General features: G+C 49.8%; 1 protein-coding gene across 1 annotated transcript; it reads left to right on the top strand.

Annotated features, from left to right (window-relative positions):
• The first annotated feature begins 1,951 nt into the window (after positions 1–1,951).
• NMNAT2 (nicotinamide nucleotide adenylyltransferase 2) lies at positions 1,952–25,656 on the top strand. Its single transcript, XM_059854527.1, has 11 exons — positions 1,952–2,086; positions 16,425–16,513; positions 17,235–17,302; positions 18,007–18,085; positions 19,131–19,260; positions 19,876–19,956; positions 20,067–20,111; positions 20,905–20,981; positions 22,257–22,358; positions 22,589–22,656; positions 22,777–25,656. Exons 1-11 carry the CDS (start codon positions 2,002–2,004, stop codon positions 22,877–22,879), a joined length of 927 nt encoding a protein of 308 aa, XP_059710510.1. The 5' UTR covers positions 1,952–2,001; the 3' UTR covers positions 22,880–25,656.
• The last annotated feature ends 81 nt before the right edge of the window (positions 25,657–25,737 follow it).

The following is a 25,737-nucleotide window of genomic DNA, read 5'->3' as shown; positions in this document are numbered from 1 at the left end:
GCACAACCCCATATTTCATATCAGGGCAGTTGTACCCCCTCCAAGGGAAGGGGTAGGACAACATCCTGAGTGGGAATGTGCAGGAGAGGAGCACCCATTTCCCTGCTGGCAAGACCTGTGGTTTAAAAGGCAGAGTTATGCTGTGCACAATACCAGTGGTAAACTGCAGAGACACTTTTTCCTGAAGTCATGAGTCTCTCCTTTTCAGGGTAAGCTTGGAGGAACAGCAGAGAAAAAGTCCAACACAACCCCAAAATCTAATCCCTTTGAATCATCATATGTCCATACAGAGCCAGTAAGAAGATAGAGCAGAGAACAAGGGGCAGAGCACACCACCTGTCTCAGCATCTTTCGTCCTCAACACCAGCTTAGTCTGAATTAAAATTCAGGATAGAAATATAACCCCAGAGGTGTTTCCACACCCCTCTGCAGTGAGACAGACCACCCTTTGCTATCAGTGTGTGCTCCTAAGAGTGTGAGTGCAGCCAGGCCCTCCTCAGCAAGGATTTAAGGGTTCCCTGAAAAAACAGATTCAGCATCATCTCGGGTTCATTCCCTAGTGGTCCTGCTCCTTCATATCACTCAAGCTGATGAGTACCCCAGCACATGGCTGAACTGGGAAGGAAAAGTTTTCAAGCAAAAGACTGTGAATAATTAATCTTAGCAGGACAAGGAGAAACACAGCACAGTGCTGTGGGTAGGGCTAAAAGCCTCTGCCATGAGAAGGCAGAAATTAATGTCCGGGGAGCGTCCTCTTAAAGACAGAGGAGGAAGACAGATGAAGGTAGCAAAGGAGACCTGTGGTGGGAAATAAGTCCCTGCTGAGAGGAAAATCTGTGTGTAGGAGCCAGAGATAAGGCCAGGGCAGCCCTCAGGAAGGGGCTGAAGGCAGCTGCATGCAGCCCTTCTTAGTGACTGTAAGCAGAGAGAGCTCTGCCGGCCCTTGCTCAGGGCAAGGAGCTTCTTTAGTGGAGAACAGCAATGCTGCAGTCCTAAAAATGAGACATTTAGAGAATTAGACAGCTGGGTAGTCTGGTACTAGTTTGCCTTGCAGTAAAGTCTGGTTTTTGGTGAATGCATAGCATCTATTTAATGTTGGTCTCTTTCAGGCAATGAAATTGATGTGTTGGGTGAAGCTGAAGCCCCACAAGCTATTTTCCCTGTAGAGCCCCAGAAAAGGGTGCTGCAGCAATGTTGGGCTGGGGCTGGAGCAGCTGGGAGACCTATGCAGGTCCCAGGCTGGGACCACCTGAGCAGCAGGGGGAACACACATAGCTGCTCACGAGCACTGAGTTGTGCAGATCACATAATCAGGCTGGAAAAGAACTCTGAGGTCATCCAGTCCAATCTATGACTGATTACCACCTTGTCAACTGCATCATGGTGTTAAGTGCCACGTCCAGCCTTTCCTTAAACACCCCCAGGGACAGTGACTCCATCACCTCTCTGGGCAGCCCATTCCAATGTCTAATCACTCTTTCTGTGAAGAAATTCCTCCTTATGTCTGTCGGCCTAGGACTATGTCTCCTTGTCCTGTCCCTGGTTGCCTGGAGAAAACACTGACCCTCCATCGGGTTACACCCTCCTTTCAGGGAGTTGTAGGGCATGATAAGGTCACCCTTCAGCCTCCTCATGTGCAGGCTAAATCTCCCGTTACATCTCCTCAGTCCTGTGGATGCCAGTGTGTGTCCCTGCTGCGCCTCTGTGAGTGTGAGCGCACAGAGAGCGGATGCGGGTGCGTGCCCATCCCTGTGTGGGTGCACCGGCGCAGCTGTGCCGGGCCGTGTGCCGCTGTCCCCGCCGCGGGACGGCCGTGTGCCCTCGGGCTGTGCACATCAGAGCACACACGCGTGTGTGGGACCCCGAGGGGCGGCCCCGGCCCGGCTCCCGCAGCCGCGGCGCCGCCCCCGCTCCCGCCCGGCCCCGCTCCATCCTCCGCCCTCCTCCCTCCCGCAGCCGCACCGAGCCTCAGACCGCGGCGGGGCCGGGCAGGGCCGCACCATGACCGAGACCACCAAGACCCACGTTATCCTGCTGGCCTGCGGCAGCTTCAACCCCATCACCAAGGGGCACATCCAGATGTTCGGTCAGTGTCCGCGGCGGCGCGGCGGGCCGGGGGAGGGGGGAGGCCCGGGAGAGCGCCTGGGGCCGCAGCCCGGGGTGGGGATGTGGGGATGGGGCCGCTGCGGGGCTCGGGGCGCGTTTCGAGGCTCGGCTCCGCTCTCGGGGCCGGGCGCTGTCCGCGGCCGGTGGTGCTGAAGGCGCCGCGGGCGGGGACCGCCGGGGCCTCCCGAACCTGCTCCCCATCCCTGGCAGCTGTCGCCAGCCCTCTGGGGCTGTCCCCCTCGGATGGCCGCGGTCCCCTCTCTGCACTCACATTCTCACTCTCCCGCCCCGCAGCCCCGGGGTCGGTCCTGGCGCTGTTTGTCCGCGACTATTCGTCCTCGGGTCTGCGAGACTGCAGCCGCTGCAGCACTTCCATTTCCTCTGACCAGGGAGGAGATAGAACCAAGCAGCCATAGCCAGGTACAAAAGTCAACAGAAATGCAGGCACTTAATGGACATATTGGAGTACTCAACCATTAGATTGATACTAGGTCGAAGGAACGGGAAACGTTTGTGTTGATGATGGATAGTACCGAGCGTCCCTGTGATGATACAGATGATGGGGATGCTGGAATCACTGCTACAGCCTGGCAAGACAAGAGGGAGGGAAGGAGGGAGAGAGGAAGGGCAGTCTCCATCAAAGGCGGTCTGACATGCCATAGATACTGTTTGGGTAAAGCTCAAAATGCCTGGAAATCCCAATGCAAACAGTGACTCTCTTGGCTGGGGAGGAGTCCTGGGAGGGTGAAGTGTCCACTGCAGACCACCTTGGAGTGCAGAGACAGGATTCATCTTTTATGTCTGATAGGAGATCTAAGGCTAGGAAGCAGATACTGAAGGTCGTGTGCTACCAGTGGAGAAGCATCCCTGGGGTTTCTAAAAGCTGTATATAAGTTTCTAAATATATAAACTATATAAAAATACTTTAAATCAGCTTGGGGTATTTCTTCATTAGACCTTGTTTTCGTAGAACATAATGAGTTGCACATCAGGCTAGAAAATGATGGTTTTCTAGATGCAAAGGATCATATTGTTATTCCATTTCATAAGTGCCAGCAAAATGCAGGCCTGGACACCAATATGCTTGAAATTAAATATATATATATCCTATCCCCTAAGCAAAAAGAAATTGCCAATAAGGGTCAAGAGGAACTATTTAAAAATAAAAACAATTATTAAATTTAATTACAAGAACTTGGTTGATGTAAGCAACCACTGATGAAAAAGATTTCTGTAATTTCTGTTTAGTCTTATTTTGTTTAAGCAATACTAAAGATATCCATGCAGCCCTTTTTCAGTGGACAAGTAACAACAAGAAACAAAATGTATTTTAGAAAATAAGGATCAGTGAGATATTAGTATGCAGTGCATGTTCTTACAGACTCACAGTAAGATTTTCTTTTTGCTCAGTACTCTTCAGTATCTTTATCAAAGACGTGAAAGAAAATATATAATCCCTGATGGCAAAAAGTGGCCATGACCCCAAAGTGGGCAGAATAGCAATTCCTGCTGGCAATGAGTCAGTTGTGCTGCCTAATTCTGCTTGTTTGATAAAAAGGGCTTGTTCAACAGCAGAGTCAAAGGCAAAGTCATATGTCCAGCAGGGAAGAACACACTTCAAATATAAACAAAAGGCAAATGTCTTCTGCCAAACAGCAGTGGTGTCAAGGACTGAGGGGGGATTGTGCACAACCCACTGAATGCAAACTCTGTGTGGTGCTGCAAATAAAGCAGCAAATGTGACCCTTGTAGATATGAGCAGGGGAATATCAAGCAGAAGAAGAAAGGTTGTATTATTTTCATGTACAGCATTAGCAAAACCCTTCTCTGAGGAACAGTGAGAAGAATTACGTTAGTTTTGGAAGCCAGGCTTTGTGGCAGGAGACTAGGGAGGCTCAGTCTAGATCCATCCTTAAATATGTTGAGGGGTATCACATATCCCTGCCCTATGCTTAGGGGAGGGATATGTGATATGTGGTGAAAGTGGGCAACTTTGCTCAGCAGAATAAGTATGGGTGAGATGCCAAGAGTGGATCACACAACCACTTCAAACTACAAATCTGTTTTGTGGGTTTGAGTGAAGGTAATCAAGTAGTATGAGAAAGTACCTGGGTACCTGGTGGATTCTCTGTCACATGAAGGCTGTAAATGAATACTCAGACATCTTTCAGGAAGACAGGTTTTAGCTCAAAAAGGGTGGTTTGACATGGAATTTTTCTATGCATGCGTCCTGTAGAGCTCCTGGAATACAATACTTGAGATACCTGATAGGGACAAAGGAGACTTCCATGAGGAAAGGACACAGAATTTAGCTTCTAAATCCATCATCATTTTTATTTGAGGAACCCTTCTCCCCCCCAAAAAGTGTAATCCTGTGAAGCCATAGGAATCTCAACCAAAAATCTGAATTACTCTTCTAGCTCTGCACTATAGAGTCCAACCAAAACAGTGCTCTACTCTGTAAATTATGCATTTCAAACAGCTGAATTTAGGCAAAAAAATATTGTCTTCATCATTCAGACAAATATTTGTACTTTGAAAACCTAATTGGAGGATTTTTTGCTTAGCATTGAGAAAGACAATTTATCTCTTTAACATATGGCCCTAATTAAGCCAAAAGAAAGTACAATATTTGCTCAGGTATGTCACTGTAAACACACTATTGTATGTCAACCATCATTTTTCTCAGTGTGGATTTTACCATGTTTTATTCAGACCAAAATCTAACCTTTTCCCATAGGATTTTTGCCTGAATAAGGATTAGTTAATTATGTGGAAGTCTCTTCTAGAGGGGGAAAGATTTTCATTGAGTTATTCTTTCCATTGGTCATATGAGTTTAAGACTCATCGTTAGGATTCCAGAAAGCTGGGATTCTTCTTACAACCCCAAATCTGCAACTGCATCCCACCACTGAACCTTGTGAGCTGAACTTACTGCAACAGAGATCCCAGCTTCATCTGCCAGTTAAAATTCTGGATCACTGGGGCTCCCCAAATAAGGCTGAATCCTATCTGTATACAAAATGAATATCATACATATAAATTAATACTTTGCCTAAGATATATGACATATAACAAAAAAGTAGGTGAGACACAGTCAGGTACAGCCATCCCTACCAAGGGGTTGAGACAAACACCCACATAGTCCTGAAAACACTCTGAGTTATTTGTGGTATCAGCTGTGCTTTGAGAGGGTTCTGAATCACAAATTTCAGTTGTATTTTCCAGCTGTATGTGGCTATGAGAAAAAGTTTGGGATGTTACTGTGATGGGGAGGAAAGACAGAAGGACAGAGGAGGCAAAGGTTGTTTCCAAACAACCTTGACACAAACCTTGGTGGCCTTTAGCCCAAAATGAAACTCCATTTATAGCCAAAGGAGGTATGGAAAAGAAAAAGCAGAGCCCAATCAAAAATCTTAATAATTGAAGAAAAATAAGATTCAGAACAAAGTCCTGCATTAAAGCCACATGAAACCCCCACCACTGTTGGATGCAGGTAGCCCACCTGCTCACCTCAGCCAGCACCCACCAACCCCAGGATGTTCACTTTCATTTCTGCTGCCATTCAGAGGAGCACAGAGCATGGGCTGCTGCTTGTCCCTCCTGCCCTGCAGCCAGCTCAGGAGGGGAACCTCTGAGTCATCCCCAGGCTGATTTTGGGTCTCAGCACAAAGCACTGGGGCACACTGAGTGGCACAGACACCCAGCAGTGGGATCTGATGGCTAAAGTGCATCTTCTCCATCTTGGCCTCCTTACAGTTTGCCTCCTCCTCCCTTCTCATGCAAGCAATGCCACCCAAAGGACAAAAGCCAAGGCACCAACATCAAAACCTAATCCATGCAGCTCTCCTCACACACCACAGCCCTTGCTGGCACTCTGCCAGACAACGAGCTCGTGCTTGCTTTGACAACTAAATCACTTCCCCCTGTGGTCCCAGCTCAGGGAGCCCTAATACAACTGTGGCCAGAGCTTGAAAACCAAAAGGCAGCTCTGTAGAGCATGGGAGAAAGCAAATTTTTAAATAAAAAAAATATAGTTCATTTTGCAGATGGTCTTGGGTAAAATGCTGGGATTAAAGGCATCACCAGATCACCAGACAAGGTCAGAGGCTCCAGGCTCTCTGTCATGGTGTTTCAGAGTTGGAGACAGAGCCAAAAAATAGCTGGTTTTGGAAGGAAGGTGCTGAGAGTGGTTTGTTTGTAGGTTCTGCAGTGGGAAGGGCTTGTACTGTGCTGTGGATACAAGAGAATTGAAGGATAGTTCTGATGATTTCTTCAAACTGAAATGAGGATTTTGTGGAGTGAAATGGTACCTGGTTGATCAATATGCTGTCTTTTGATACTGAATTATTTTCCCCTCTATTTTCTCTAATTTTTCTTCAATTGTAGAAGAAAAGGCCCCTCTGGAATTGCCCACACCCCCTATTTTGGCACTTTAGACATTTTTTTCCTTGCCTTTTTAAAGTTCTGAAATTCTTCACAATCCATTCTTTTCATGTGCAGACTTCTGTCTTCATTCACAAAGCCTTGCTCATCAACCACAGGTTTTTTTCTGCCCAGCTCTAAGAACAGCTTCATCTCCAGGGACTGGATGACCCCTCAATTCCCCTTTCCACCTCTGTTTATCAGCCTGCAAGTAGCAGAGCTTCACTGAGGCCTCCCTGCTCTTGCAGAGGAAGATTTCAGCCTTCCTCCCTCCCTTCTGGATGCACAGTGCCCACAGGGTCCAGCAAGGTGGAGTTTGGGGTCCATGGGGATGTTCAGAGCTGGTCTCAGCAGCTTGGGTAACCCCCCCAAAAATGGGACATTATCTGACTTGGCTTTTTATAGCTAGTTTTGGGGTACTATGAAGCACTTGATGGCAAATAGAGAAAGCACTTGACGGCAAATAGAGGATTCTAATCAAATCTGTATCATCTGACTGTTTCCATGCCTCATCTCCTGCGTGTGGATTTATGGGGTGATGGGTTGCTCCAGGTCAGTTTCTTTGGGAAGAGACCTGGAAGAGATTTGTAAGATGTCACTGTGATGTGGCCCTCTGATAGGGAGTTTTGGTACCTCAGATATTTTAAACCTGTTTGACTATGGAGTTTCCCCACCTACCTCATTTCAAGCAGTGCCCAGGACCTGGACTTGCGCAGAAAAACACTGCCAGTAAATAGCCTGAACCCTAAAAGTCAGCAAATCCCCACTACTCTTTCCTTTTTGTCTAAATTTTCCTTAGGTCCTATGTGCATCTATTATTGAACAGAGTTAATATCCCAACCAACAGTTGAGTAAAAAACATTTCTGGTAGAAAACAATGAAAGAGGACTCTGCTATCAAACATAAAACCCTCTTGCTTGGTTCTTAGGAAAACTTGAGCAATTAAAATCTCAGCAGGCTGCTCTTTGATTATCCACTGCAATCCTTGTAGAGAAGCAACACTGAGGGCTGCTACATCCCACAGCAAGGGATTTGAGATGAAAGGATGGAGTCTCTAAGTAAAGAGGGATGAAGAGGCAGGAGCTGAGGCTTTTGTTAATGATGTATTGTCTTAATGTCCTGAATTTCAAGAATCACTTTTTCGTCCTTGATTGAGATGACTGAACTGCAGAGCAGTTTAATGAGAGCATTGCTGCCTGGGACAGAGCTGGGAGAAATGCCTGAGCAGAGTGACAGGTTCACCCTTTCCCCTTTGCTTTAATAAGAATACATCGGCAAATGTCCAGAAGCAAAATTCCTTCCCCCTCCATCTAACAAAAGATTCTCAGGAGCTTGAGAGAGACTTTGCTGTCTGCAACACGAGTAAGAAGTGGGGCCCTGTGAGGCTGCCTCTTCTCCTGGTTCCATTTCCTCCTCGGCTGAAGTGGGACCGCGTAATGAGCAGGAGGGATCGATGGATGGAGCGGGAGGTGCCGTGCGGCCCCGGGAGGACGGACGGACGGACAGGGAGAGGCTGGCTGAGCTCCGCCCGGCTTTAGAACTCAGCAGCATCGGCAGAGCGCAGTGGGGATGACTTGACCAGGGCAGAGCCAGGACAGAGCTCACTTAAAGCACCCGGGGCGATGTGTCAGGCACGGGGAGCTGCGGCACCCCTGCTCACCCCTCTGCAACACAGACATCCACTGACACCCGAGCCGCTGAAATCACAGCGAACAGCCGACACCTTTCCTCGGTACGAGGGCTCTGGGAAGGTGAGCTGTGCCTAGCGCAAGTGCCCCTGGCTCAGCGGGGCAGCGACACCGGCCAGCCCAGCCCTGGTGCCGCGGCGGCTGGGTCACAGCACACCTCCATGCCCAGCACTCGCCCCAAACACACTGAAACTGCTGTGCTGGGAGGACAAAGCAGCACTGGCAGGACTGCAGCACCCATGGCTCTTCTGGGGACCGTTTTATATCAGCTGATGTCACATTCTTATCACTGCACCCCGTACAGACTCATTTTTCACAGCCTTTATTGTCAGCTTCCTGCATCTCAAGCATCTCCTCTTCATAACTCAGAGTGAGGAGTTTTCCTGAGCATGAGACTAAACTCCATCAATAACTATTCAGGGATTCTTTTAAAACATTTATGAGCTATTAAATATTTAGCAGTGTTTATTACAGTCTCTGAGACATCACATTGGCTCCATGATAATGCTACCTCCCAAAATGTGCCACATACCTTCTTTTACTTCCACCGACTATAAACAAACGTGGCAGTGAGAAATCCAGTCCTACAACCTCATTCAAGAAGGAAACAGGGGCTCTGCTACTATTTAAAAACCATTTGCACTCACTGTGATGCTCTCACCTCCTGCACTGTCTTCTCTGAGGCTTTTTAACATCAGCCTGTGCAATGCCAAGGTATCAATTAGCTGCATGCTAAACACCAGCAGCCCACATCTCTCATGTAACCTTGGGCAGCTCATTTAGCTGCCTGAGTGGTGCAGTGGGGGGAGCCACATCCTTCTGCTGCCAGGCTGCTGTGGGTCAGGTACCCCAGGAATGGGGGCCAGGGGTAGGAGTGGGTCATGACTGTGCTGATGCTCCTGAATCTGAGTGGCAACTGGCCCAAAATGGGCATCCTCACCTCTGAACACTTTGGCTTCCAAAATCCCTTCTGGCAGCAAGGCTGGGGGGCTGCAAGAGGTCCTCTGAGCCAAGGAAGTCCACCTATGCTGAAGTGTAGCACAGGTACATCCACCCTTAATCCTAACCCTAACCTCAACTAGGACCTGGGACCAGGGAGCCCAGAGCAGCTCCAGGAAGACCCAACAATCTCTGAAGACTGAAAAATCAGCATAAGATAGACACAAAGCCAAGGCACCTCTGGATTTTGACATGAGCATGCCCTCTCTGGTATTTATAATTCCTCAGTCCAAGCACTTCCATGATGCCACCAGTGCCCAGCCAAGCTGGGAGAAATTTTCAGATGCCTGTGTGGAGAAAATCAATAGTGGCCATCACAACCCTGAAAATAAACCAGAGCCAGGGCACAAGCTCTCATCCCACTGAAACACTGTTGTTGCCACTAAAGGCAACCTGGCTCTGAAACACCATTTTTTCCTCCCCCTTTTCAGCATCAACTAGTATTCTTCAGTAAGCCTGAGCCACTGGATGTATCTTGGCCATAACAGCAGAAATTTGCTAAATCAATATTTGGGAACAGGAAAGCCTAGATTCTTCAGAAATATGCATTTTCAAAAGCCACTGTAGGGCTTGCCCCAGGAGAAGATTTATTGAGATAAGTCTGTTTCAGAGCTGGAGTAAGAGGCACAGGCAGCCCCCATGGGATAGGTGGAGAACCCATCTCTGAGCCAGGCAAGGAAAAACTTGCACAGCCCCTGCTACACAAAGGTTTCTATTTTCACTGAAAATCCAACAGCCCCTAATTGAGCTTAAGCCTTCCCTGAGGAGATGACGTTTCTCTGTGTTTCATTGGCAAGGGAAAGCAGAAAATCCACTTTTCCCAGGACGAGCTGGGCTGAGGATATTTAAACACGTAACTATGCTTCTGGCACCTTTGCTTTGTGCAAAGACATAGTTGATGTTCCTTTTTGGGGAAAATGGGGTCTTGGGAATGAGTCTGCAAAGAGACAGGGCTTTACTGCTACACAGCTGCAGTAATGGGAATGTGACATCCCTCTGGTGTCACCTTGAGCCTGAAATCCTACCAGAGTTCTGTCACCCCACACCCTGATCAGCATCCCCCAGCCTTTCTGCCTCTCTGTAGCTGGGATGTTGTCTGCCTGCACAGTCCTGGTTCAGCCAACACAGAGCCCAGACAAGGACAGCATCTTCAGATACCTTGCCAGCAAAGGCAAACCCTGGGTCAGACACATGGGGGTCAGCTCCATGTGGAGGCAGCCCAAGACCAGCCAAGAGCTGCTGGACAAAGGCTGCTCATCTCTGCTACATGGGGAGTTGGGAACCATAAATCCTCTGCTCCTGGTAGGATTGTGATCTTGCCACGTGCCAGCCCAAAGGAGCAGCACCACACATGCCAGGACGTAAAAAGCACTGCCTTTGATGTGCTACAACAGCCTGGAAATGAAAACAAACAGAGTGCTTCCACAGGGAAATTAGGGCACTGGAAAACAAGTGTGAAAGTCTGTTGGGGTTTTATTTCCCTTTCTTTTTTTTTTTTAAAGGCACTGTGTGACACCAATATCCCTGAGTGAGATGGGGACTGGGACCTCTCCAGGGATGTACATTAAGGTGCCTGTCCTATTTTGGATTTTCTACCCACATTTTTACTAAAGTGACATATAAAACCATGGCAGAATAGTGAAAATCTTGCCTTTTGCTGCTACCCTTTTGCTGGGTGTGGTGACAGCTAATGCACCATGACCTTTCACTTTCCACTTCAATTCAACAAATACAAAAAATCATCTTACCTAGAGATGCTTAATCCTTCTCCAATGGCTTCTAAGCAAGTTGTTTCAGTGCTGTCCAGCAGAAGACAGTTCAAAAAACCTTCTTTAGGTGAAGGCCTCTTCTTCATCCATTTTTAGAATCACTGAATGGTTTGGAAGAGACCTTAAAGATCATCTTGTTTCAACACCATTCCCTTGACCATGTTGCTCCAAGCCCCATCCAGCTCTCTGGTAAGAGTTGCTTTTACCTCATCAGATGATTTCCCTTACCTCTTTATCCCCAAGACCTCTGAGATACCCAGGTGTTGAACATCTCATGGAGATATTGAACATCCAACCACTCAGCTGCACACACCTCAGGTGAGATCCAGCAGGGTGTTGAGAATGTTCCTGCTCTCCCTGCAATACCAGAGTGGAGAACTCCAAGCAATAAGTTCCACTGTAGGAGTGGAGAGAGTGGCAGCACTGTGCTGACCACAGAAAAGTAGGTTCAGTCCCTTCCTGGAGGAGCTGGTGGCACTTCAACTCAAGAATAACTCCTTGTACTTCTCCTTATGTTGCTCACCTGATGGGCATTTCCTGCTCCCTTCCACTCAATAGTAGCAGCTCCAGGAGGGAAAAGCATCTTGGCCTGGGTTGTTCTGCCATGCTTTCCCTCAGATGCTCCTTCTCAAGCTCTAGGGCCTGAGAGCTCTTCTTCCTGGAGTCCTGTGCAACTTCTCACACACAATGACTCTTGTAATTCTTCACTTATAATAAAAGAGGAAAAGATAGGATGTCTTCACTTTCAATTTTATCAAATAGGTTGTCCCTCTACAGCTTCACAGAGGAAACCCGGATTCTCTGGGTCCCCTCCCAGCTCCCCCCCATCTAGCTGGGGCTCCAGGAAATGCTCTGCCATTTCTAGATCAGCTTACTGTTACTCAGTCTCCTACTTTTTTTATTTTTAGTTAGTTCGTTTTAAACACCTAGTTTCACCTTTCTGCTTGAAGCCAGGCGTGATCAACAGATGGTGACAGCATGAGACTCATTAGTCATCCCTTGTGTGGCTCTGAGCTGGACACTGGTGGGGACCTGGGTGGGCTGGCAGGGTCAGGTCCTGCAGCTTCACCTCTCAGGGCCTTTCACAGCCTCTTCTTCCACCACATATCTTGAGGCATTTGGTGGCCAGTGCTTTTTTTGCTTATGAAAAGCTGATAAAACAAATGTGCAGCAACACCTGAAGCCCTGTCACAGCACATGCCACAGCTGAGATGGCCACAGCACACAGTGTATCAGCATGCAATTTCAGAAAACTTCAACCCACACAGAGGAGCACCTTACCTCTTCAGAAGGCTGCAAGCATCTACCCTTCTTGTCCTTTAGCCCAGCCTTTCATCCCCTCCTGTTGATGCAGGGCACCTGTGTGCCCTCTGTTCCCTTTGGTGGCTGCTCAGTGCCCCTGGGCACTCCATGGCTCATTGCTGTCAGTGCTGCTCACCTGCTGCTCACAGCTGTGCCCACTGGGGATGAGGCTGGGCCAGCCCCACTCCCAACTACCACACACTGTGAGCCTACAAAGCCCTTCCCATATTTGTTATTTCCACAGTGCCTGGGTACAGCTATGGACTGATGGGGTGGGGGAAAGTGTAACAGAGCAATTAGCTCAGAGATTAAAATCTTTTAAAAAATCATTAGGGGGCTTAATGGGATTTTTCTACCAGCTAGAAGTCTCCTGAGAATCTTACTGAAATTGTCTAAGAGGCAATGAGCACGAGGTAGGACAGGTTATTTGGGTCAGTGGGACACTAGGATCTCCCCAGGCATGCCTTGGGAAGGGCCAACCCCACAGTGAAGAATCAGTCTCCTGCTTCTTCCCAAGGAGGGACCTCTCTTGAAGAGCAGCCAGGGCTTGCTCTGGTGGAGATGTTTCTTCTGGGAGCCCAGGGAAGGGAGATGCCATTAGTGTCCCCAGCTCTAACCAAGATCTGACAGTGGGTGAGGACACTGGTTGGGACCCAGAACAGGGCTCTGGGGTAAGCAGGAGAGCTGGGCTCTGGGAGGAGGACACCTCTGGTGAATACATCCCTGATCTGGCATTCAGAGGGGGCTTTTTTTTAGTATCTATATATACATCTATATACATACACCTCATTCAATTAGACTGAGAGTAACTGCTGGCTCCTTGCCCACACTGAGCTCTGGAAGCACCATTTAGGTTCTGCAATGCTGCTAGCTTGAGAATAAAACAAAGTGTGCTGGCATATCTGGGTCACTCTCTCCTGCAAAAGAGGGGATTTTTTAATGGCCATGTCCCGCCTCCTGTCCAAGGCTGTCAGAGGTCAAATTGCTGAAAATAAAAATGAGACATTTGGGAAATGGTTTTGCCTTCTCCATCACCTGTGGCTGTGCAACTTCTCTGTCCCACCTCTCAGGGCTGTGCAATGAAGGCTGTGTGAAGTTTTCTTGCCTCCCTGCTACCTTGTGTGTATTTTCAGAGAGCTGGCACAGTGTGAGCAAGCTGCAGCTTCAGTCCCCTGTGGGGGGAAGGGCATAAATCAGAGCTGGCCTGTGGCTTTACTCTGTAAGGAAAAAAAAAAAAATAGAAAAAATGAAGCCTTAGGGGTGCAGATGAACCAGGTACAAAAGCAAAGCAAATACAATTTGAAATTACACCTTGAAACATTGAACATGATGAATATTTTATTTCAGTAATGTCAATTTAGGTGATAGAGCACTGCCAGAGGAGCCCAAACATTGTGATTAAATATATTCAGTGAGAACCTCCAGAAAGTAACATCTCTTAAAAAAGGACTGATTTCCCATTGGGCAAGTGGGATGCTATTTTTTCAATCGAAGTGGACAAAACCATCGCTTTTCAGTTTTGTAGCCCTGGAGCATATCCTCTGACTGTCTTTCCCTTGGAAAAGGAAAGCAGCAGGGATGAAAATACTTGAAGTGGATTTGCAGGGCAGGCAAGCAAAGCTGGGCTTGGAAAGCAGGAAAATGTCACCAGTGCTGGGATGGGTCCAAGTGTCACCCCTGTCCCTTCCCTCCCCAACACAGCAAGGCTGTGGTCATCCAGCAGCTGCCAGGCACAGGGCCATGGCTGAAAGCTTCCCATCCCACAAGTAGGCTTCCAGGAGGCTAATGCATGTCTTGGCAGAGCCACCATCCCAAGTTTATTTATGTCAACAATGTTTAAAAGCCATGGAGGCTGCCTGGAGCATGACGGACAATTTACTCCAGACAAGGAATGAGCTCTGCATTTACAATCTGACATCCTTGCACTGGTGTGGCAGGATAAAATGTGCTGGTAGATAATACTGGAGGGGGTTTCTGTGGTCTGGTGTAATCTCTGGACATCACAGGTATTCAACAGGCAAGAAATGGGCTGGGAAAGGGATGTGAAGCTGTGACAGAGGACGAGAGGAATGGAAAGTTATGGGCAAGAGAGAACCAGAAGGCAGGTGTTCCATTCCCTACACTCTACTGCTGCTTCTTAGCCCACGTTTGCCCAAATACTTCCCTTGCAGGGATTTAATTATCAATAAATATGTTCCTGTTTCCATGCATATTTAAATTATATGTGGTGTTTCTGAGGTAGACAACAAGCTCTTGGAAATTCAGATCCCAACTTAGAAAGCAGCCTCATTTTTACAGATTTTGCCGGTTAAAACCCAAATGACCAGTTTTGGTGGCAATACAGAGCAGCAGCATCTCTCTCCTGCCAGCAGCAGAGCCTCCCTGAGTGCTGCAAGGCCATCAACAACCCCTCAGATCCATGCCATGGGCAGTGACACCTTTCACTACAGCAGATTATTCCAAACCCCAGCCTACCTGGCCTTAGCCACTTCCAAGGATGAGGTATCCAAAGCTTCTCTGGGCATCCTGTTCCAGTGCCTGTTTTGTGCAGAAGAAATGTTCTGTTAAGGCAGAAGGTGGTGGTGGATGCTGGGTGTGAGCTGGAAGCTGGAGCTGAGATGACATGCCAGCAGCATGGGTCACGTTGCCTGAAGATGTGGGGAGGGTGCCAGGCTGTTTAAATACAGACCTTGAGATATTGGTAGCCAGGAAAAACCTTTGGCTTTTGCCACCAAGAATTCAGAGCAAATTAATACCATCAGCCACCCTGTAGAGCTTGAAGCATAGTTTACATGCAAAGAGTTCAGTTCCTCTGAAAGATTAACTTTATAAAGGGGTCACACATGAAGAGGGACAGATGAGTGTTTTTAATCTTCCTTTGGCAAGGAGAATCAAGTCAGGGCAAATCAGGAAATAATGAAAGGATGTGTTCATTTAAAACTCAACAACTTTTTTTTTTGTTAGGGAATTTCCTTTTTCTTTTAATTTGCATTATGATAAAAAGGTAAATGCTGATCCATCAATCCTCACTTCTCCCTACCTGTACAAAAAAATCAAACCCAAGCATACTGTGTTTTGCTGCATGTGCTCTCGTGGGATTTTGAGGGCAGGAAGGATAATTTTGGTGCATCCAATTCAGGCAATCAAATTTTACTCCCTGCATCAATCAAATGATTTAAGCCCACTTTTCCCTCTCTGGAGGCTGATGTGTCCAAGGCACAAGAGCTGGGAAGGAGGCCAGAGTGAGGATTTCAGGTGAGTCTGAGGAAGAGGCTATATTAAGGCTGGCAAATTTCCCACAGGCTGTCACAGAGGCCTGAGGCTGCTCAATGCTCTCGAGGGGGAAAAAAGGTCCATGGCAATTATATTTCCTTAATTTACTTTTAACTGACAGTAACTGAAAAATATTCCCTATCAGAAATTTCAAAATTTGGAGGAAAAAAATTTTGCCCCAGTGACTTAGAATCCTGGAATGGTTTGGGTTGAGAGGGACCGTAAAGCTCATCCCATTCCAGTTGCTTCAAGCCCCATCCAACCTGGCCTTGGACACTTCCAGGCATGTGGCAGCCACTGCTCCACTGGGAACACTCACCCTTCAGGAAGGACCTCTCACCATCCCCCAGGGCAGTGCCAGACACTGAGTTCAGTGTCTGAAGGATGTGATGCACAGTGACATCTTGGGATGGCTGATGGATCCTGAAATCACCACCTCCATTTCAGAAATGCTCCTTTTATTTGCAAATCCAAGGTATTTTATAGATCTTGAAAAAAAAATCATTCTAAAGGCTCATCAATCTTATCTGCCTTTTTGCTCTTACCTTCCTTATCTTCTTTTCCTTTGCTACTGTCTCAGTAGCTGGGGTAGATACGTAGGAGACCAGGTGAGTTTGGCAATTTGTCACCAGCACTTTTATCCTCAAATGCCCTCTTTAGGAAATACCAGCCTGAAACTGAACATCTCTTAGCATAGCTGCGACATGGGCAGCACACAGTGCCGACACAGGCCAGGGAGGGATGTAGCAGCAGTGTGGCTGTGGAGGGACTGGCTGGGCCATGGCTGGTGGCTGCCATGGTGGTGCAGGGCTCAGTGGGTCCTGCTAAACTCCCTCCACCCTTTTCCTTGTCCCCCCTGCAGAGCGAGCCCGGGATTACCTGCACAAGACCGGACGCTTCATCGTCATCGGCGGCATTGTCTCGCCCGTGCACGACTCCTATGGGAAAACGGTGCGTTGTCCCCATTTCCTCTCTGCCTCCTGGCTGAGATGGTGTCTCTGAAATCAGGGCTGAGCCCTGGGCAGCACTGCCTGACCCGTGCTCCCGTCATGGCCCTCTTCTGCCTGGGGCAGCTTCTGACCTTGGGAAAGTCTCAGAGAGAAGGGGGAGGATGAAACCTCTCGCTGTTTAGATAAAAACTGCAGTGAGACCCTAAAATGAGCCCAAGTACTGGACAGCAAAGAGAAACAGTCCCATCCAAAACAGTCGTGGTGGTGATGCCTTAAGTGGGGGGTGGTGGGGTTTTTATATTTTTAATTATTTCAAAGCAAATTAGGGGGGTTTTGGGGGGGGTGTGGAAATATCAAAATTATGCAGATGAGTGACCTTTAGAAGCATTTGTCAAATTAGGAGTGGTGAGCCCGCTTGTGTCCTGGAAGCTGGAGGAATTTAATCAAGAACCACCCCCTCAGGTTGGCCCCATTGGAGCACGGTCTGGGAGTGGTGCTGCTGAGCAAATCTCACCACCCAAGCCTGTAGCCAAGGCTGAGCCCAACAGAGACTCCTCCCCTCCAGCAAACAGGAGCTTAAATAAACTTCTGTGGGCAGGAAGGTATCCTTCTGGCCTGTCTCACACGAGTGAGCCTGATGTTCTGCCCCAGAAGGGTTTGCAAGCCCAGGCTGGCCAGAGCATAAGGCTTCATGACTGTTCTTCCTTCCCCTTCTTGTGCAGGGGCTGGTGTCCAGCCGGCACCGCCTGACCATGTGCCAGCTGGCCGTGCAGTCCTCCGACTGGATCAGGTGGGTGGCACAGCTGGCACTGCCATGGCACCAGCAGCCCCTGCCCCTTCCCTGCACCGTGGGGGCAAAGTCCTGCATGCAAAGTAGAGATGCCAACAGCTGGTAGAGCTCCAGGATGAATGTCCTCTCAGCTCAAGCTTGACTAAAAATCAGAGACGTTCCACTCCCAGTCCAGCAGAGAACAAAGAGGGTTACACTGCCCTTCAGGGGAGCCCTCAGGATCTGGGGAGTCATTCAAGCCCCTCGCTGAGCCTGAGGTGTCTGGGTGATGCCCAAAGTTGCTCAGCTCCCTCCAGCCTTGTGCTGTGGCACCTCCCCTGTCCACACATGTAGCACCAGCCTGCAGACTTTCACCTTCCCAGCACTGCCATGTGGCATCTGGTGGTTGAAGTGACACCAGAAGCTTCTTGGGCTACCCTCAGAAAGAGGGCTATGACACACATAGTCACATCCAAGCCAAAAAAAAGCTGGTTAGTTGTGTACCAAGCATGGAAAGATGACCAGGCACCCATTCAGCTCTCCAAAGCTGTTAGGGATCGCTGTGCAGAAGGGCTGGAGGAAGGACATGGTCCATGCCAGGGCTGAGGGATTGAGGATGGCTGCTCATGGCACTGCTGGCCAGCCCAGTGGGGAGGAGATGGCATGGACAGGAGATCCAGGCAGTGGCCATGAGTGACACTGTTGCCTTGCTGTGCTTCTGGCAGGGTGGACCCCTGGGAGTGCTACCAGGACACCTGGCAGACCACCTGCAGCGTGCTGGAGCACCACCGTGACCTGATGAAGGTGAGGCAGCCCCTGCACCGTGGGTGCACCAGGCTGAGGGCATGGGGACAGTGCAGGGGTGGGGGTGCCCTTCCCCCAGCTCATGGCCATCAACACACATCAGTCAAAACACATCAGAGACTGAGAGCGAGAAGAAATACATCAGAGATTGACAGTGAGAAGACTTGCAGGAGCACAGTGAGATCCTGGAAGGGGTGAGACCTTGTCACAGCTGCTTTGAGGTCTGGGCCCTGATGGCAGAAGGAAATGGAGCCCTCCAGCTGAAGCCAGCAGCCATCCTGAACGCAGCAACACCAGGGGGGGCAGCAGGGCTTAAGGCAGACTCAAAGCAGGGGTGGGCATACACCACATCATTAGTGACACCCTGCTTCCTCCTCCCTGAGGGAGGGAGGGGGGGTGGAGGGGCCTCCCCACTCACCAGCTGAGCCAGAACTACTGTTTGAACCTGACAGAGAGATCTGACAGGAAAATTCAGTATCTGGGAACTCCCCAGGGAGCACAGCCCCAGGAGGAAAAGTTCCAGGCAGTCCTGAAAGCCAAGGATAAAGGCGACTGCCCTTGGGTGACAGGGGTAGCAGAGCTACTGGTACACTCAGATATAGGAAGAAAACCAAAGACAGGATGAAAGAGCATTGTACAAACTCACAGTCAGCCCAGACAGGAGACATAAGAGTAGCATTAGCCAGCCCAGCAGGATGTCCAGTGCATTCAGGGACTGTGGTGCTGAAACCAGGTAGTTGCTGGTGATACCTTCCTTTTCCTGCAGGGATGGGTGGAGGAGAAGAAGACATGTATGCTCCTTGCTAGCCCACACAAAAAAGTTGATACCACCTTAAACACAAGTCGTTATCCACAGGGTCCTGATAGCCCCAGGCCCATTTGGTGAGGTCAGATGGGACTGGAGACCCTAAAGTGGGCTGGGATGTACCTGTAACAAAAGGTAACCTTGAACCAGGGGTGCAGAGGCTCATTACAGGGTCAGAAAGGTTTTGTGAGGTTGCTAGGTTGAAGACACTGTTCCAACTACATCCTTCCCTGATTTCAGAGAGTGACTGGCTGCATCCTCTCCAATGTCAACACCCCCTCCATCACCCCTGTGATCGGCCAGCCCCAGAACGAGTCCTCGCAGAACATCTACCAGAACAACAACAGCGTCTCCAGCAAGCCCACTGCGGGTAGGTGGTGGTGGCACAGAGAACAGAGGGGGGGCTGCTTACCCCCACCTCCCAGCCAAGGCTGCCAAATATTAGAACACCTTATTTTTGGACAGCTGTCTCATCAGTCTTGGTGCACCAAGTCCAGGGAGGGGCAGGGGTGTGATGCAGGAGTCAGTATCCAGCACAGCAAGGACAGAAGCCAAGAACAGTTTAAAATGGCTGTGAAATCTCCTTGGACTTCAGCTGAACATTGTCTAGGCAGTGAGACCAACAAAAGGAAAGGCTACCTGGTACCAAGGGATGAACTGGCAGGAGAGATGATGCAGTGGGATTCCCTACAAATCAGAGGGATGTGCACCATAAAGGTATTAGCTGAGAAGAGGGAACATTACTTAAATCCCATTAAAATTGACATCTTATGATTTTCTTCATGATTTTAGCTGCCTAGCTGGTCCCTTCAAGGCACAGTGGAGCACTCTTGGGAGTTAAGACCATGAGAGGAGGTGTTGAAAGATGCTGGGAGTAGTTACACACCCAGGCACAGGAGCATTTTGCAGAACCAGGGTGGCTGAAGCACATGGAAGGGTTAATTGCACAATCTCTCTCCCATTAATTTTCCTTCTTCCCCTTTAGCAAAGATCTTGGGGAAGGTGGGAGAAAGCCTGAGCCGGATTTGCTGTGTCCGCCCACCCATGGAGCGCTTCACCTTTGTGGGTATGTAGAGGAAAGGTCCAGCATCAGCTCTAGAGACCCACTCCCCCCCTTCCTCCCAACCCCTCCTCCAGGCTGGGCACCAGCACCTCTCTTTTGCTGCCCTTTCTCAGATGAAAATGCCAACCTGGGGACAGTGATGAGATACGAGGAGATTGGTAAGTGCACAGCCCCTCCCCACAGGGCTCCCACTCCTCTGGGCCGGCGCTGCATGGCTTGGGAGCAGCTGCATGACAGCTCTGGCAGACACAGGATCATCTCACCTTGCTGCCAGCTACTGAGGCTCAGGAATGCAACAGAAACAGCTCTAACTGGGCTGGGCCTTGTCCCATGACAGACAACAGCCTGAAATAAGGGAGTGCAATGGGGACACAGCTCCCAGCACTGGCTCAGACCTGCCATGGTACCCTGTCCTGAGAGTCCCCTCAAGTGCCATCAAACTTGGCCTCCCATGGTGGTGTCACCCCATGCCCTCATTGCCTGCAGCCCTGCAGAGCCTCACACAGCAACAGGAGAGATTTTGGCTGCCCGACCAGCCACGGTGCCCCTTGCTCTAAAGGCCTTTAGGGGGTTTAGCCCCATCAGACATCACCCAGAGCTCTGCATGGGGAGTTTTGAGACCCTTTTCACACACAGCCTGGGACTACAGCCATCCTAGCACTAGCACCATGCAGAGCCTAAAGGCTTTGGCCACCTGGGAATGCCAAATAGGGAAGAATTTTCCCATGTATCCACCTCTTCTCACCCCACTGGGGGAGGGGGGGTTATGGCTTTTATCGGGCAGTTGTGCTAATAAATTAATCTTTATGGGCCTGTCAGACCAGAAAACTTCCCACAGCACAATTTTCTTGCTGAGCTGCAAAGCCAACACTCAAAGTTGGGTGGGGGGGAGTGGGTTCCTTCTCAGCTCCCTGTGCTCCCACCTCTGGGCTTCTCTCCTCTCTTTTCCAGAGCTTCGCATCTTGCTGCTCTGTGGCAGTGACCTGCTGGAGTCCTTCTGCATCCCAGGCCTCTGGAATGAGGCAGATGTGAGTCACCACTGCCAGGCACCCCTCCATGCTCCTCCTCCTCTTCTTCCCACAGCCAGGGCTCCCAGGAGCCACTAGGTCCCTTGGGATGGCAGGAGCCATGCCCACCATCTCCACTGCCTCCTCCATCCCAACCCTGTCATCTCCCCCACACATTTCCACAGGGCTTCCATGGCCCCAAGCCCTGCACCCTGTTAATGCAGAGGATGTCACCTGGAGTGGAGGGTAAGCCCATCCCAAGGCATGTCCAAAGGCTGTGCTCCCACTCCTTGTCCCTTGGAAGAAGCCAGTATCAAGTAGATGCCAATCCCAGCAGAGTGAGGTGTGCAGGTAGGAAATAAGGTATTTACAGGAGTGGTCCAGATGTTAGGAATTAAACATATTTAGAGCCAAATCAACATCTTTCACTGTTGGTCCTTGCTGGAAGAAGCTGTATTTTCATGGAAGAGCACCAGCCTCGGAGAGGGGCTGGGCTGCTGCCCCACCTGCTGCTCCTGGCAGCTGGAGCCATGCTGGCTATGAGGGCTCCCCCAGCTCCTCCCTGAAATCAGTCAGTCAACACAAACCTCCCTCCTTGAACTTCTCAGCCTTCAAAAATCAGTTACCACATCTTCAATCCTTAACTTTTTAAAGCATTTAGGCAGCAGGCATCTCCTTTGAAGGGCTTCAAAAACTGAAACGAGGTGAGCCAAACCCTGAGCCCAGCACAAAGGATGCAGAAATTACATCAAAGCACAGGCAGAAGATGCATTCTGCAGCAGCACTTCCTCATAGACTCCTGCTGCCTGAATTTGCTGACCAAAAGCTCTTTTGGAAGAGCCTGATTTGTCTCATCTGAGAGAGGTGTGAGCACTATGAGTGGTCCTCACACAGCAGCAAATTTGGCCAAACAAGCTTGGAAGAACAATCCTCCCAGACCTCTGTCAGGACCAACACATCCATCCTGCTCATGAACCCTTTCAGCGAGGCAGAGATCACATTCACCTTGGGCAACCTCTTCTGCTGTCACCTCCTTCTGCCACAAGTTCTCCTCACAGCCTGACCTCAACATCCACTGATAGGATTTAACCCTCTGCCTTTTATTTGATCTATTGCCAACCACTTACCTGCACAATTCCATGTTTCTGCCAAAGGCCGGTGACGTAGCCTCAAAGTCACCCACCATCTCCCTCCAGACTGTGGTCCAGCTTTCACAGGGCAGGGTGGGGCTGGCAGACAGTGGCAGGTTTTGCACGGGGTGGCTATAAAGCTCTCCACACTTTGTGTTGCTCCCAGATGGAGGTGATTGTCGGGGAGTTTGGGATCGTGGTGGTGCCCCGGGACGGAGCAGACCCCGAGCGGATCATGAACCACTCCTCCATCCTCCGCAAGTACAAAGTGAGTCAGCGGCCTCACCTGTGCCCAGGGGAGGCTGAGAGAGGACTCACAGTCTCTCTTGCCCAGGGGAACACTTTTGTCATGGGACACAAAGCATCTCAGGGTCAAGTGCTCTCAGCTGGTGGATGGGATGAGCAATGGGTCACCACACAGCAGGATGGGGAGGCTGGAGTGGCAGATAGCTGCTTTCAAGCCATCCCTTCACTCCTCTTTTCCTCTTTCCCCTGCAGAACAACATCCTGGTGGTGAAGGATGACTCAAACCACCCCATGTCAGTTGTGAGCTCCACCAAAAGCAGGTGAGTGAAGCAGGGCTACTCCCACTACAGAGCAGCGTGTTCCCAGCCAGCCTCTCCATTTGCAGGGGCACCTGACCCACCCAAGTGGGCTGACACCTTTCTCTCTCCCCACAACCCCAGACTGGCCCTGCAGCATGGGGATGGACACGTTGTGGATTACCTCTGCCAGCCTGTCATTGACTACATCCTCAAGAGCCAGCTCTACATCAATGCCTCTGGCTAAGAGCCCGAGACCTTGCAGCGAGACAGCCCCCGTGTCCCGCCTGCCTGCAGCTCTGCATCACTCCTCTCTCTCTCTCAGTCCGTGTCTCCATCTCTCTCCCCACCCCATGGCCTCCTGCCCATGTCTGCCTCTCACCCCCAGCACCAACACTCTGTTGTGCAGCCATGTCCAGGGAATAGTTTGGTCTCTTGTTCTGGAGTACTGCCCTGCCCTGCGTGCATGGGGAGGGAGGAGGGGCTGGTCAGGGAGCAACATGCTCCCTGTGCTCCCAGCATGTCCCCGGGAAATGGTCCCCTCAGTCCATCTTCCCAGCATGCTCAGAGCAGGGGCTGCCTGTTCTGCATCATCTTACACAACCTAAGCTCAATAAATCTGGGTGGATTTTTTTATTTATTAAATAACTTGAGTGTGAGCCCTTTGGGCCTCTCAGCCCAGTGACCAACCAAACCCTTTTTGGCAGCAGACAGTTGTAACACAACCAGCTCCGTCCCCAAAAGCAGGGGAACCTCCTCAGGCCAGCCATGAGACAACCCAGCTAACAAAATCCTCCTCCTGCCCCTGAAAATCATAGAGAAGGCATTTCTAAAAGGCAGCAGAGGCCTTGGTAAGCACTGCTGCTGAAGCATGATGCAGAGAATGTCACATCTCACCTTCCCCTAGCTGCAAGAACTGAAGCCACTCCCTAGGAAAGTGAAGTTGGGGTGATGCTCTATTCTTACCCAGTGCCAGAGGGGGCATCCCACAGCACCTAGAAAGGGATCTGCCTTTTATGGGGCCAAGAGATTGGGTAGAAAGAAGCAGGTGGTGAGCCAAAGCCTCCAGTGAGAATTTGCCCCAAACCTGGCCATGTCCATCCCTATCCCCTACCCTCCAGATCTCCATTTCTGCTCCATCAGCCTTCTCCCACCACACCTACTCTCTGCCTCTCCTTGAAGAGCTCATTAAATGCATGATAACCTCCCCCTCCCCAGCCAGCCATGGCTATTTTGCAGGTTCCTTGGGACAAGCCAGGCTCCTGTGATCCACCCCCTGATGCTGGGGATGGATCCTCGCGGAGATGCTCACAGTAAAAGCAGGACAGGTAATATGGAGCAGTTCCTGAAGTCTTGTGGAGAGGAGGATTGCAAGAGCAGGGCCTTGTCCTGCTGATCATCCCTAGGGCACAAGGATCCTGAACAGCTCCTGGGGAGGGTCACAGCCATGAGGAAGGTTTAGCCCTCACCTTCTCCTCTCCCTTTGCTCCCTGTAACCTTGTCTCACTTTGGGTACAGTCCTTCTGCCTGTGGCTGAGAATCCTCCAGGGTCTTACAAGGAAAGATGTGAAAATTATTTTATTTTGTCCCTTAAAAGTCCATAAAGGGTCACAAGTAACTCTCAGGCAAGCTCCAAATGTGGGGCTTAGTGCTAAATTTGGTGACCTGCTGGGTGCTGCTGGCATCCCTGGAACAGCGAGCCACTTTGGACAAACAAGGAAATCCACAGCCACAGGGTTCTTGCAGCAGACAGGATATTAGGAACAGTAGCTGACAACTTCTCAGGAAGGCACAGCCCTTCCCAGAAAGACAGAAGTGATGTGACTCACCCAAAGGCCAGAAGAGGTGTTTCCTTGTCAGGGATTTCCCTCTGCATGGAGAGATTTGTTTGGTAACTGTTCTAAATTTGGCAGCTGAGTCCCCCAGTGCCAGCTCTGGTATCTCCAGGGGGTTGAGTATGTATCCCATAGGATGAGGAGATATGGAGATGCCAAAGCAGAGAAGGTGGTGAGTGTGTGGGGGACTCTGTTCCAGGGAAGCCTTCAGCCAGGTCGCCACCACCCCATGAGCTCCCCCGGCAGTGACACCTCTGAGTGCCCTGAGACACCCAGCGCATGTCAGCCACTCGCTGGACTGCTCTCTGCCTGCTGTTCTCACACCCTCTGTTTGTCAGCCTCCCTTCCCTCAACACCCCAACGCACAAGTTATCCCAGATAGCAGCCTCCCCTCCTTTCCACATGTCCCCTGTGTTCCTCAGCTCCAAGCCAGAGAAACAGCAATGGTGGCAACCAGCCTCCAAAACACACAGAGGGACTGAACCTCCTGGGGAGTGGCACCTCTGAGGTGGGAGCAAAGACAGTGGGTTTGCCCCAAGGAAAGACAGAAAATTAAACAATGGAGAGGGGGAAAGAAAGAGTCATGCCCAAAAGTCATCTCTGACCCTCCCTTCCTCCAGTACACAGAGAGGGACCTGGGAATGTCACGGCCTCCTGATCCACGTGGTTGGGATGGTGAAGCTTAGCTGTGGTGAGGATGCTGAGTTTGTTCTGTCCTACTGCTCTTACCTTCGTGTACCCACTCAGTAAAACTCACAGGATGGGGGGAGGGATGGGGGTTTGTAATGGGGCCTTCAGCTCTGGGACTGGTTTAGAAAATTGTCTTTGGGTGGGCATGGGAAGACAATAATCATCTGTGATGATCCATGTGACCGCTGGGGAGGTGAGGATGGGGGTTTCCAGGGAGAGGTGTGGGAAGAAGCTTGTGGGTTTTGGTCTTTGAACCGCCACTTTTTAACAGTCAATTTGCTGAAAGTGAAATGAACTTCAAACGTCTTTTGGGAAAAGAAAATAAAAAAAGGGGGGGAGGGAAAGGGGTTGAAATTGCCATGCCACCAATTTCACCTTTGTCAAAAGTTTTGGAGCCTTTTTTTTTTCTTTTTTTCTGTTGCTATATGAAAAAACAGTCATTGACAAAAAATACTTTATCAGCAAAATGTTTAAATTATGTAATAAACAAAACAAAACAGAGATGTTACTGGTGGGATTTTACAACAACCCCAAAACTGAGTCAGAACAAGAGAGCAAATGCCTGCACTGCTGGGATAAC

The sequence above is a fragment of the Haemorhous mexicanus genome, chromosome 9 (assembly GCF_027477595.1).
Source record: "Haemorhous mexicanus isolate bHaeMex1 chromosome 9, bHaeMex1.pri, whole genome shotgun sequence".
Taxonomy (NCBI): Eukaryota; Metazoa; Chordata; class Aves; order Passeriformes; family Fringillidae; genus Haemorhous; species Haemorhous mexicanus.
This window is presented reverse-complemented; position numbering and strand designations above follow the sequence as displayed.

Excerpts from the sequence above, each read along its gene's own strand:
- NMNAT2 (XM_059854527.1), top strand. The coding sequence starts at position 2,002 with ATGACCGAGACCACCAAGACCCACGTTATCCTGCTGGCCTGCGGCAGC. Across the intron at positions 2,087-16,424 it reads GGGGCACATCCAGATGTTCG|AGCGAGCCCGGGATTACCTG; the intron begins GTCAGTGTCCGC and ends TCCCCCCTGCAG. Across the intron at positions 16,514-17,234 it reads ACGACTCCTATGGGAAAACG|GGGCTGGTGTCCAGCCGGCA; the intron begins GTGCGTTGTCCC and ends CTTCTTGTGCAG.